The sequence below is a fragment of the Psammomys obesus genome, unplaced genomic scaffold, assembly GCF_907164565.1.
Source record: "Psammomys obesus unplaced genomic scaffold, mPsaObe1.curated_primary_1811, whole genome shotgun sequence".
NCBI classification, from domain to species: Eukaryota; Metazoa; Chordata; class Mammalia; order Rodentia; family Muridae; genus Psammomys; species Psammomys obesus.
The window spans coordinates 3273126-3287248 of NW_026596089.1; the positions used below are offsets into that span (position 1 = coordinate 3273126).

At 40.6% G+C, this 14123-nt stretch overlaps 1 protein-coding gene across 4 annotated transcripts in view; it reads left to right on the forward strand.

Moving 5' to 3' along the window:
* The window catches only part of Utrn (utrophin), a 538848-nt gene that overhangs the window by 353062 nt on the left and 171663 nt on the right, over positions 1–14123 (forward strand). The window contains exon 1 of one of the 4 annotated variants that reach the window (XM_055627737.1): positions 681–903. The exons of the other annotated variants lie outside the window; for them this stretch is intronic. Coding sequence (XP_055483712.1) covers positions 853–903 — 51 coding nt within the window. The 5' untranslated portion in view covers positions 681–852. Of the gene's footprint in view, positions 1–680; positions 904–14123 lie in introns of those variants that run through there. 4 annotated transcript variants of the gene reach the window in all.

The window sequence follows — 14123 nt, forward strand, 5'->3', positions numbered from 1 at the left end:
CATCATGGGATTTATCGGAGGACCTTTCCTCCGCTCCGGACTCAAGCAAGGCAACTTTTAAAACTTTAACTTAGCTCAGCGGCACTGACAGCTCAATCCCTTAGGCTGAGCTGAAGTGGGGAAGGAGTGAAACTAGCTTTGCTGGTCACCATAGCAACTGTGCTGCCGCTGTCTGGAACAGTGGGAACTGTGGTCTCCTGTCTCAGGTTTTTTGGGGTTTCTTCAGCTAGAAACACATTCCTGCTTATTGAAACTCTACATAAGTCGTGCTGTTTGAAAACTGGCTCTTTACCCAGATTTTTTTTTTTTTTTCTTTTTGAAGGCAGTCTTGAATGGAGGAAGTTGGTAATGCTTGGCTTTTTTTCCCCTTCCTTCTCTCTTGCAAGTTTTCAGGCTATAGCTTTCCCCCCTTCCTTTCTGCTGTGTGTAATTGAGACCAAACTCTAAGCCTGGGCTCAGGAGAGAGCAGTGGCGGCCTGCAGGTCGTTAGTGAGGCAAACAGAAAGAGATCCCGGCTTCCCAGGGCAAAAGGGAAACCATGCCAGCCTCGTGGAACACAGCTACGAGAAAGCACAGAAACAGGTCTCTGCCTGCTGAGCTCCGAAGTCCGTGAAAAAAAGAAAAAGAAAAAAAAAAAAAAAAAAAACCCAAAAACAGACCCAAGGTGGGGTGGCTAAAATGTCCCAGCGCAAGCTGCCGATGCTCAAGGGCCGCCGCTCAAGGGCAAGGATTGTGAAGGATTTTACACAGGAATTGAAAGTATAGCTAGAAAAGACACGGGTTTTAGAAGTTGGACGCTGTTGTCTGAAGAAAGTTTGCCAGGAAGATGTAGGCTTCAAGGGCTCCCGGACGATGATTGGTCTGAACTTCGGCTTACGAGAATTGTTGACAAAATTTGAAAAGGTATGCAGAAAGCAAACTTCATGGACGCACTGTTCCTTCCTCTGTTTCTGCTCTCTTCTTTCTTCTTCTTTTTCTTCATCTTCCCCCTTCCCCTCCTCCTTGATTGTTTACTATAACCTCTAAAGTATTTATTTAGTTTTTTTTTTTTTTTTTTTTTTTTTTTTTTTAATTTGATAGCTTCTTTGACATTGTGTTTAGGGAGCACAATTCTTTCCCTTGGTCAGGAAGATTTCTCAGGCTTGTCAGCTTTAACATTTCACATCAGAAGGGATGGCTTATATTCAAGTCAGCTGGTAACTTAATTGCAATTTATTTGGAGGAGAAAACAAAACAATAGCCAAACCCAGCAACAAACACCGGGTTTGGGTGCCAAAGGCTGACTTCATGAAGCGTGTGTTCTGTTTTCCATGCCCCTCAGGTCTGTTTATCTCTCAGGCTGCTGCCGCTGAGTCCGCCCCTGCAGCCCTGACTGAAGACCCTGTCCTGAGCCCCAGAAGCTGGCCCTGTAGTAAAGTGGCACATCTGCTCTTAGGCTTTTCCTTCCAACTGTTTTAAAAGTGGAGAGGATTTAAGGCTTGGATTTGTAATTGGGCATTTGGCACCCTCTCACCCCCCGAGGCTCCTGGCACACCCCAGGGTGGAACATAGCCTGCAAAAGGCTATCTCCTTACTTTCAGAATTAAACAAAGCAGAAACCTCTCCATGCTAGTTAGTGGCTTTGAGTGCCAGCCCTGTTCCAGTCTCTGCTCCTTAAAGGAATGGGGAGAGAAAGAAAAGCAAGAGGCAGGGTCCTTGATTCCTACAAGCGCAGATGAACTGTTTATCAACTGTTAAATATGAGCTCTGGTTTTCCCCACTGTTCACTTAAAGTACAAATATAAGCATATTAAATCATTCAAAGAATAATAGGCTTTTTTTTTAGGAATCACAACTGCCGGAGGAAAAAGATGTAAAAGTGATACACTTAAAAAGGTGATAGACTTTTCCTGAACAATTGCAGCCATCCTGGCCCCCAACAGTGGAACAGCATGTCAGAAGCATGTACATAAGGAAGAAGTTAGTCCCTCCTTGTAGGGTGCTCCCAGTCCCTCCACACCCCAACTTTAGTAGTGGGCCACTTCTTGTAACACGGAGCAGACCTTGACCTCTTGCTTTCATAATTTGCTAAACACCTAATTCCAGAGAATAAGGGCTGATTCACAATGGGCTTGCTCACTGTAGAAGGGCAAGAAAATGGAAGAGTATTGTCCTCATGGCAGCTGGGAGAAGCAGGTGACAAACTTTATGGCCATAAGAGATCTGTTAGCTCATTTTCTGCCAGTTTGTCTCTTTCATCCTGAAAAGGTATGGGGCATATGTGACATGAATAATTCATGCTTGCCATCCCCACCCCCTCAGTAATTATAGTGCAAAAGCTGGACTTTTGAATTGTAATTGCTGCTGTTAGTCTCAGGCTTAGGTCAGAGAGCTGAAGTGAGCAGCCTACTTTCTTAAGCCTCTGGGCCACCTTATGGGGAGAGTCAAATGTTGCAATGTTGGTATGCTATCTCATAACCCTCAACCCTCAGCATCTGAATGTGACTTAACGTTGTTTTTACTGTAGTAGTTGACTTGACAGTAAAAAGAAGGCATATGGCTGTTAAAAGCTTGATTTGAAATTTTCTCCAAGGGTAAATTTCAGAGGAGCAATCCTGCTTCCAATTCAGTATGAAGTATGCTCACTTTTGTGATGGACATTTTTTAAAAGTCTCGGTGAAAGTCACAGTTACATGTATGTGTTTCGCCAGTAGGAAGTCATCATCCACCAGGGTGTGTTTTTCCAACTCACGCCTTAAAAAACCCTTTGTATATTTTCATGAGGCTGTTTCATATGTTGAGCTTATGCTCCACTAAGTCATTGCCAGGAAAACTGGAATTTTGGAACGGTTTCACCACTTCACACCTCTCAAATTCAGCTACCTCCCTTTCTCCAACTCAAAAAGCAAGTCTGCCATTTCTAGGGAACTCTGAAGTATTTGTAATTGGAAAGTCACAGGGTGCTGATGTTGACTGCAGTGTGCAATGGTTTGCTTAACTCCCTTTGCCCATGGCATGGTCCAGAAGCTGACTTAGCGTGGGCTTTGGTGGCCTTTCTTCATTGCAGACCCTGGAAAAGCTGACCTGCTGTGTGCAGGGGTAGATTCCTTTTATTTCATGGGATACAGAAGCTACTATGTGCAATGGCTGACTCCCTTTACTTTCAGTTCTCCTATTTTTTTCTTGGTGATTTTGGCAATTTTGGTGATCTGCTTCTAGAGCAAAATCTTGCCTTAGTGATGTCATTCTTTTCATAATAGCAGCTATAACTGTTCAATCAGATAGTAAGTTATGACAACCATATATCAATTTTGCTTTATTTTTGAAGCCATTTCTGGCTTTAAGAAAACAAAGACCTAATATAGAAACAAGGATGTAGATTCAATATGTTTGGTAATTGAGGTCAGTGCTTGGTAGGTCACAATAAACTTGTTCGATAATTAAGATTCCTGGATATGATGAAACCTTCTCCCTGCAGTCTATGGAGATGAAGAGAAAGTCACATTATCTTAAGAAAATGGGTGGTTTTGTTGTTTTTACCCATTTTTTAATATCTGGCATATGATTGACTATCTGCTCCCAGGAAGTGTTCCAGGATTGTGCTTCTGGAAGGATGGGCAGACTGCAACTGGGACTCCTGTCTCCTAGAACCACGATGTCATGACTTCCTGAGAGATTTAGGGGGCAAGAAGCATTCTGTTATATATATAGATGCTCACCTGCGATCAGGGAACCATACCCATGTAAGAGGAGGACCTTACATCATGATGTACCTGCCAACAAGCAGTTCTATCTGTATCCTTAAACCCTGTGCATCCATGCCCATGAGCCTTGACCCAGCAGGCTCAGATCTATAGACAAAGAGCTGATCCACCAGGGAACCTCTGTAAAAGATAGCTGGATATGTATGTTCATTGTCATACTTATTTTCATTCATCAGTCTTTTTCTTGAACATATTTTCATAAAGCATTATGACTTTAGTGGCATGCTGTCCTACCAAAGCCACTGTTTTGGTTTCTGGTCTTAGTCATACAGAGATTTGAGTAATGGACAGTTTTCGCTTGGTGACATTTTAAAGGATTGTTGCTTTTATTAATTTTTATAGTCTGGCTACTAGATGATTAATGGAATGGTTGTTCTAAGGGTTTTGTTTTTGTTTTTAATTGACAGTTGATAATCATACATCTTTATGGTGTAACGTGTGACATGTTGCTACATTTATATATTATATCATGATTAACTCAGGCTCTTTAAGTCATCCATCATCTAAAACATTTACCATTCCATTCTATTTGGATATTCGAAATCTCGTATCACAGTCTTGAAACATGATACAATATGACTGATTATAGTCTCCTTCAAGGGTCCCTTACCATGTGTCTGGATAGCAGCATTCTTTTGTTGACTCTTTAAAGCAAGGTGCCTTTCATAGTGCCAACATAATTACAAACCATGTCATGCATCTTTATGGCATTTACCCCTTTAAGCATGATTCTAGGATTTTGAAAGCTGCAAGACAGGTTTATTTTGAGCCACGATTCATAGGTAACTATCTGTCATGTTGAAGAAGGCATAGTAGCCTGAGAGGTTTTGTCCCTGTTGGTGGTAGGATGGTTTGCTCAAAGATGAGCAGGCCAACAGCAGAAGCAGCTGGATTGGAGGTGGGGAAGTAGGACCAGCTTGCTGTCTGGCAAGCACACCCTGCAGCCAGACCCTGCCTGCCATGGTCTCCAGGACATTTCACAGCAGCTCCAACAGGTTTTAAATACAAAAGTCTATGAGGGACATTTCACATCGACACTGTGATGACCACTGAGCTATATCCCAGCCCTGACACATTTCATTTTAATGTGGATAGATCCTGGAAGAGACAGCAAATCTTACAGTTCATGGCCTGCTTCCTCATTTAGAGTTTAGGAGATATTTCTGAAGCACCAGGTATCAGGCTGAATGTAGGGCTGTAGAGCACACAGGGTCCACCTTCATTGTGCTATTCTAGTAGTAGGATATAGACCTTAAGCAGGATGATTTTCCATGATAAGTAAGACATTTAGCTTACTGTTTTAGTTTTGTTTGTTTTCCCTGAGGAGATACCATGACCAAGGCAACTCTCATCAAGGAAAACATTTAATTGGGGCTTGCCTACAGTTCAGAGGTTTAGCTCATTATCATCATAATGGAAGCATGGTGGCCTATAGGCAGATTCAGTGCTGGAGAAGGACCTGAGAGTTCTACATCATGATCCTTAGGCAGCAGGAAGAGAACTGGCTTGAGCTTCTGAGACCTCAAAGCCTCGTCCCTAGAGATGCATGTCTTCCAGCAAGACCACACCCACTTCAACAAGGCCATACTTCCTAATAGTGCCACTCCCTTGGGCCTATCGGGACCATTTTCTTTCAAACTACCACACTCATTTTGTTCCATTTCCTTTAGTTTAATTGAGTTTTATTTTAATTTAGTTTACTTTTGAGACATGGTATTCTAGAACCTGTGACTGTGTTGATCAGTCTGTCATAAAGATTTTGCTGATCATCGTGCCTCAACCTTCCAAGTGCTGGAGAGTTTCAGGCATGAGCCATCATGTTCAACCTCTACCATGTAAAGTAACAGTGGAAGCTGTTTCTGTGAAGTCTCTTCTGGAGAAATTGTATTTTCCCTGTGATTTCAAAGTTGAATTTCAGCTCTTAAGGGAGGAGTTGAGGTTGTGTGCGGGTTTGCATCCACCTGTGCAGTGTGGGTGGATTTGGGTTCAGGAAGAACGTAGGCCCTTTATGAGCAGAGCACAGAAGAAGCACAGGTTAGGAATTGAAGAGTAGCATACCCCAGGAAAGTAGCTTTGATTTTGTAATTATTGTTAAGTACAACAGTCCTATCCATGGGTGTGATATCAGATCACATTGCCTGACTGAGGAATTGAGTTGAAACATTATATCGGCCATATGATAGGTTAAGGAAGTATTCCTAGAAATGTGTGATGTTGCATAAAGCCTCTAGGTTCTGCAGTACATGCTTTGGAAAGAAAATCTGTTCTGTAATTCACTGTGATTGGGAAGCCTGTGGTATAGACTTAGAGAGTTAAAGGTATGAAATATTTTCTTGGTTGTAGAAGATAGTTCTTTTTACAGTAATGCTTACCTGTTGGCTTTTAAAAGACAGTTCATACTTTATTGAAAATTGCCTTGTTAAAATCATCTTGAAATTGTAGTAAATTGTGTTTTCTTATGTATGTATGTATGTATTTATATATGTATGTATGTTTTTTTAAGGCAGGGTTTCTCTGTGTATCCTTGGCTGTCCTGTACGCACTTCATAGACCAGGCTGGCTTCAAACTCACAGAAATCCTCCTGCCTCTGCCTCCTTTAGTGCTGAGATTATAGGAGTGCACCACTGTATCCAGCAATTGTTATATATATATATATATATATATATATATATATATATATATATGCATTTATTTAACAAAGTAAATAGACTCATCATAGTTTTTGTCCTCTTGATACAAGCCTAGACATTCCCGGGAAGAGGAACTCTCAATTGAGGAGTTCCTGTGGGCTTATCTGTGGGGTTTTAGTTTGTTATGGATGTAGTAGGGTATAGCCCACTGTGGGTGGTACCACCCCTATGCTTTATAAGAAAGCTAGCCAAGCAAACCAGGATGAGCAAGTCAATAAGCATTATTTCACAGTGGTCTCTGCTTCAGTTCCCACTTCCAGGTTCTTGCCCTGACTTCCCTCAGAGATAGATTGTGACCTGGGAGTTGTAAGCTGAAATAAACCCCTTTCCTCCCCAAGCTGATTTCAGCCAGTGTCTTATCAAAGCAACACAATGCAAAGCAGAACAAAAGTTTTTCTTCTCCATGATTTTACATGGAGCAGATCTCACATTTACATCACAAATGGGATGAGAACATTATTGGTGTTGATTTCTTAATTTGTAAAGGTTATTGTCAATACTGTCAACCTGACAGCCAAAATGATACTCAAATGTTGATCAAAATATGACTCAATAGCTTGATTAAAAGTTGCAAGATAAGTTATTGGAATATAATGTAGCATATAGTATGATTAAAAGAATAATTAAAATCAATAAATAATTGAATTATAAATGCTGAAAATATATTTCTGACTTGGTGTTTGATTATGTTACTTGTTTATTTTTATTTGGAAAATATCTGAATTTTTTCAAGCTAAGGATCTCTTCTTTAAAACAAAAACTCTAGTGATAATCATCCAGCATTTCTCTCACTCCACTTCACTATCTCTTACATTCAGTGTGACTTTTAGTAGGCACATTGGATTTATTTTCCTTCTGTACATAGCTTTGTTTCTTCAGCCTGAGCTTTGGGATAGGCTAGTGAAATAATTCCCAATATCCCTTCAGGACAGGAGTCAATACTCCTCCAGAGGAAATATCACCTTAGCCATATAGGGTTAGAGAAGTAAGCCATGCAGAAATAAAGTTGAGTCAACTAGCTCAAAGAGGTTGCATCTGTTCTAGCAGTGGTTTAGCTATTGAAGTTGGCTGGTGTTATTGTGTGCTGTTAGAACATTTGCACGGCTCTGTTTGGGCTAATCTAAAGAACATTTTTTTACCTACACAGTTGCACTACAATTATTAGTAAGACACAGGAAACAAAATGTACCTGGGTATGGTGGCCTGTGTCTATACTCCTAGCACTTGAAAGGTTAGGTGGGAGAATACATAATGAAATACTGCCTCAAAAGCAAAAACAGAAACAACAACACTACAAATAGTGTGTGTGTGTGTGTGTGTGTGTGTGTGTGTGTGTGTGTGTGTGTATCCATTAAAAGAATGCCTAGTTAAGGGCAAAACTGCTATTAAGATATCAAATACAAAGTAAGTGCAAAACAGAATTAATGTATTCCCTTTTTTTATACCATTTACTGGCCCTAGGTAGTGGGAGCTATTCACTGAAAACTACTTGCTAACCAGCAAACCTTGCTTAGCTTTTGTAGCCGTGTTCTGGAGAGCTGTGATGGAGTTTTTGTCTCATGCTATTGATGGTTTGATTGCTTTTTTAGTCAGAGGAAAAGTAGTAGTCTCATTTTCCCAGCCCTTCCCTGTTCTTAATTTTCTACATTATGCTGAGGCTCTGTACAAACACCCTTAAGACACCTTCTCTGCCTCATTTTCAGATATTCGTTCAGCTACGTGACTGTCTTGCTCTGGCCCTAGTGTACAGATGACTGGTTCATGTTAAGAGCTTCGAAGAGAAGTGCTTTGTGTTTCTAGATGGATTACAGTTTCTTGCTAATTTTCAGTAACCGTTTAGCACTATTTAACCTTCAGAAGGGTTTGCAGGGTGACAGAGGTAAGCATTAATAGGGCTGCATCTTCCCTGATTGGCAACAAGAATAAACCTTCCTTTATGGAACATTGATTTATTTTAGCATTTGATGCTGCTTGAGGGTCATGCCCTTAAGCCTTCCATGCTGGCATTTTGATTTGAAAAGTGTCGCATCATTGCACAGCTAGCTACCAAGGAGTATGATTCATTAACTTCATTTAATTCTGAATTTCCAGAGAGAGCTTAGACAGGACTTTACAGCATAGGCTTCTAAATTATTTCAGTTTTCTCATATCTAAAACTTTTAAGTGAGGAAATTGAATTAAATGCTTACTTCATTACTGTACAATTCATTACCTGCTTTCTTCTGTCACTACAGTGGCTAACTTGCCAAGCACTCAAGATAGGTGAGTGTTTGCTGATCACATTGATCTTTGTGTCATGTGTCACCTGTTTTATGTTAGGCTTATTCTATATAACAAAGTCTGTGGAAGATGCAGAAGAAACATAATATGATTTTCTGTTTTGTTTTGTTTTGTTTGTTGTTTTTTTAAAATTCTGGTTGTTTTTGCAGAATATGTCACCAAATGGTAAATAAAACAAAATAACATGTGCCGATTTCTTTTGCTTTGATCACTCTTTGGTTGTTGATTTTTCTTCCTAACCATTTATGTTGTTCATGTATCGAATGGTTTTCCATATCTTGAAAGCTTTATTCCAGTATGAACATCACCCTTAGTTTTCAAGACATATATCTTATTGGCTGAGAGTGTTCTCTGTATCCTTGTTGTTTTATTCCATTCACCATCTTTGCTGAATAGGAAAGTACATCACCAGCCATGATTATAAGGAATTTGCTTCACTCTTGGCAGCATCCAAACTTCTGAAGTTAGGGAGGGCTTTTGTGAAACACGCAGAAGAGTTCCTATACCCCATCATACATCTGTCTTTCTGCTTCTCTAGGATATGAAGGGGAAAAGGAGCCAGGACTCATGTTAGCATGTTGTGACCTGAGGCTGTGTGGTGACTTTAGGTGTGGTCCACTAATACTCAGGAATCAGTGCAGGGAATGTGAAGCCAAGTTCCCTTGGCAATGGAAAGCAAATAGAGGCTTTGTTGATTGTACCATTGATTCTCTTGAGAAATAATGATATATATTTACAGCATTGCAAAGGTAGTTCTAAGCTTTATATACAGATCTATATATGATTTGCTGGTGATAATCAATGATACTGCAGATTTTATGATTCAGGTAGCTAGAAGATTTTGTAGCTGCCTCTCCCCACCTACCACATTCACCTCTTTACACGGCAGGTTCTCAAAAAAGGTAACTCAGGCTGGCCTTAGATTTGCTAGATAGTAAACATGACCATAAATTCGCGATCCTCCAGCAATCTCCTCCCAAGTTCTGGGATTACAGGTATGCACTATTGTGCCCAGCTATATAAGAGGATTTTGAATGTTCTCATCAAAAGAAATGTGAGCTATTTGAGATGATGAACACCTTGAATATACTGACTTTATGTGTCTATAATAGTTTCATTCCAGGAGCTGTGAAATTCAGGGGACTGTACCAAAAAACTTTTTAGTAAAACTTCTTCCCTCTTGTCCCATCTTCAGCTCTTGCCTCTCCTGTCTCATGATCATGAGATTGCCATTTTTCCATGCATAAGAATTGCCCAACCTAAGAACCTTGAGTCAGTGTACCTCATTGCTTCTTTTCCTATATCTGCTTTGCCTTGCTCTGGAATGCCAGTGATTGCAAATGATGCAGTGCTCTTTGGCTTTGTTGTGGGGTATGGCTGCTTCTTGGGTATGTAAAGCAGGTGAATCTGCAGGGCATAACTGGGTTTATGGTTAGGGTTTAATGGCTTGCAAATTTATAGGATAAATCTTGTAGGGCAAGTCTATCATACTTTGTATTCATCTCCTCCTCTTCCCAAATTTGACTTTTTAAACACCAAGTTAGACATCACAAATACCATTAGAAATGCTAGCAGAGCATGGCATCTCTCTAACCGGATGAGTGGGGAGCAAGGTGCAAAAGGCCCTTTCATCCATAGAGACCCTTGTTAATGCAGGGTCTGTGTAAAGAATAATCACTTTAATGCAGGCCCGTCAGCCTTGGGCCTTGAAAAAAAGGCACATGGGTGCTTATCAGAAATGGAATTTATACTTGATCCTAGCCAGAAGCTGAGCAGCCATTCAGAAATGTTTTTTTAAATGGAGAAAAATCATTCTGGATATTCAATGTACTTTTCCCCTGTGCTGATTTAGAAGTGGAGAACCTCAAGAGGGATGCTGTCTCAGCTCAGCTACTGTAACAAAGTGACTTAAGCTGACTAGAATGTAAACAGTAGAATTTATTTCTCCCATTGTGAAGAAAGGAAAGTTCAAGATCAGACACCTACAGCTTTGGTGGCTGGTGAGAGGCCACTTTCTGGTTCCAGGTCATCGCCTTCACACTATGTTCTCTCAGAGTAGAAAGGGCAAGGCAACCTTGGGGGCCTCTTTTTCAGAAGGATATTAATCCTGCCAAAAAGTCTCTGCACCATGACCTGACCATCATTCTGAAGCCCCATCTCCACCCCCTATCACATTTAGGAGAGAATTTCAATCTAATGGTGAAGCTGAGGGCACAAAACCTCAGAGCCCCATAAGAGGCTTATATAAGAAGACAAGCTCCCTCTTCCTAATTCAGATTCATTGCCTACTACTCTGGTACATTGCTTAACCTACACTGTGAGTGATAGAGAGAGTACCACACTTGCATGGGCCCCTCTGGTATCTGTTTTCTGTTGGTAATTTCATAATCATGTGTTCATTCCTACTGACTATCATGCCAGTCTGTTACCATCAGGCTGCTTCTGATTAATTCAGGATTCAAGATACCAGCCAAGTTAATACAAAAGGAGTATTATGAGACTGGGGTAAAACACTGATCACTGATCAGAACCTCTACATTTGTTTTTCCTTCCTTCCTTCCTTCCTTCCTTCCTTCCTTCCTTCCTTCCTTCCTTCCTTCCTTCCCCTCTCTCTCTCTCTCTCTCTCTCTCTCTCTTTCTTTCTTTCTCTTTTCTTTATTCTTTTTTTTTTTTAAGACAAGGTTTCTCTGTGTAGCCTTGCCTGTCCTGGACTCGCTTGAACTCCTGGAGATCCACCTGCCTCCAGAGTGCTGGGATTAAAGGCATATGCCACCACACCTGGCTTACATTTCTTTAAAATTGTAAAGTTTGTCTGTTACTAAAGTGTTCTTTTCGATACGTAGAAACTTTTCAAAATCCAGAGAAATATACATAACAAGAAAATCTAGATTTTTCTGTAACTCTTTTAGATGAAGATTGTATTATTTTTTTATTTTTCTCAGTCTTGTATTTTTATATAAGTGCATATGATAGCTTGAAAACATCTATATACATATCATAGCTTTGTGCCATAGTTTTTAGACTCAATTGCTGATTACCACTAGGGTATTATACCTTTCAGTTTAAAGCAAGCAATCTGTTGAATGTATTTATGCATTAACGTTTTTAGAATACATACTTTGACAATAGTTTTATAGCTTTAGATATACATTGTCATGTTCTTCCTTACATTTTGCAAGCAATTTTATTGTTAATTTTTACTTTATTCATCTTCCCACCAAGAAAACTTTTTCTGTTTAAAAAAAGCAAAGTTATTTCCCTTATTATATCTAGTGAAGCTAAATGTATGTATGACTGTTCTTTAAAAGTTTTAGAATAAAGCAGATCTCTGGGCTGGCGGCACGCGTCTGCCTGCTAGTCTGAGGGAGCTGGGTTCCCAGTGACTCTGTGCTCCCTGCTTGGGCCCGGATCCTTGATGGCTGGGCGTACTCGCCTGTCTGCGGTCTGCGAGACTTTCCCCAGGCAAAGACTAGGTGACCCAAGACAGCATGGTTTCCTTCCTTCCCTGTGGGGCCCTCTCTGGACAGGGATTCCCAGGCTCTGTTGCACTTATCTGACAGAGGACTCATATCCAGTATATATAAAGAACTAAAGAAGCTGAAAAGCAGCAAACCAAGTAATCCACTTAAAAAATGGGGAACAGAGCTAAACAGAGAACTCTCTGTGGAGAACTATCGAATGGCACCGAAGCACTTAAAGAAATGCTCAACCTCATTAGCCATTAGGGAAATGCAAATCAAAACAACCCTGAGATTTTACCTTACACCCATCAGAATGGCCAAGATCAAAAACTCAAGTGACAACACATGCTGGAGAGGTTGTGGAGAAAGGGGAACCCTTCTCCATTGCTGGTGGGAATGTAAACTTGTACAACCACTCTGGAAATCAATCTGGTGCTTTCTCAGACAACTAGGAATAGCGCTTCCTCAAGATCCAGCCATACCACTCCTAGGCATATATCCAAAAGAGGCTCAAGTACACAAAAAGGACATTTGCTCAACCATGTTTGTAGCAGCCAGAAGCTGGAAACAACCCAGATGCTTCTCAATTGAAGAACGGATGCAGAAATTGTGGTACAATGGAGTATTACTCAGCAATGAAAAATAAGGAAATCATGAAATTTGCAGGTAAATGGGGGGACCTGGAAAGGATCATCCTGAGTGAGTTGTTCCAGAAGCAAAAAGACACACACATGGTATATACTCACTCATATAGACATACAACATAGGATAAACCCACTAAAATCTGTATATCTAAAGAAACTAAGCAAGAGAGAGGACCCTAACTAAAAATGCTCAATCCCCATCCTGAAAGGCAAAGAGGATGGACATCAGAAGAAGAAGAAAACAGGAAACAACCTCGGAACCTGCTACAGAGGGCCTCTGAAAGCCAGAAGAAGAAAACAGGAAACAACCTAGGAACCTGCTACAGAGGGCCTCTGAAAGGCTCTGCCCTGCAGACTATCAAAGCAGATGCTGAGCCTGATGGCCAACTGTCAGGCAGAGTGAATGGAATTTTATGTAAGAAGTGGGAAATAGTAAGAGCTGGAGAGGACAGGAACTCCACAAGGAGAGCAACAAAACAAGATAATTTTAACACAGGGAACTTCCCAGAGACTCATACTCCAACCAAGGACTATTCATGGAGATAACCTAGGACCCCTGCACAGATGTAGCCCATGGCAGTTCATTGTCCAAGTGGGTTACCTAGTAATGGGAAGAGGGACTGCCTCTGACATAATCTGGTTGGCTTGCTCGTTGATCACTTCCCCCTGAGGGGGGGAGCAGCCTTATCAGGCCACAGAAGATGACAATGCAGCCACTTCTGATAAAAACTGATAGACTAAGATCAGAAAAAGGAGAGGAAAACCTCCCCTATCAGTGGCCTTGGGGAGTGGCATGCATGCAGAAAGGGGAGGGAGGGTGGAATGGGGAGGGGCTTATGGAGTGCTTATGAGGGTGGAGGGAGGGGCTTATGGGGGATACAAATGAATAAAGTGTAATTAATAAAAGTTAAATAAAAAATTAAAAAAGTTTTAGAATAAATTAAAAATTAAAAAAGTTTTAGAATAAATTGTATGAGATTCAAAGGGCAGACAGAAGGAAAGCAAGTTTGTCAAAATGTGAAAAATATCCAAGATTACATGGTGTCTTGATTTATAATAGTAGTTATGAAATTCTAAAAACTGCCCACTCTAAAATACTAACATCAAATAGGATAGTACATGGCATGTAGGTTATTTTAATTTTTGCTTTTAGGACATGGGAAATCTATGTATTGAAGATTTATTCATGTTTGTTTGTTTGTTTCCTTTTGCTTTTTTGAGATAGGGTTTCTCTGTGTAGCTTTGACTGTCCTGGACTCACTTTGTATAATAGGTTGGATTCAAACTCACGGAGACCTGCCTGC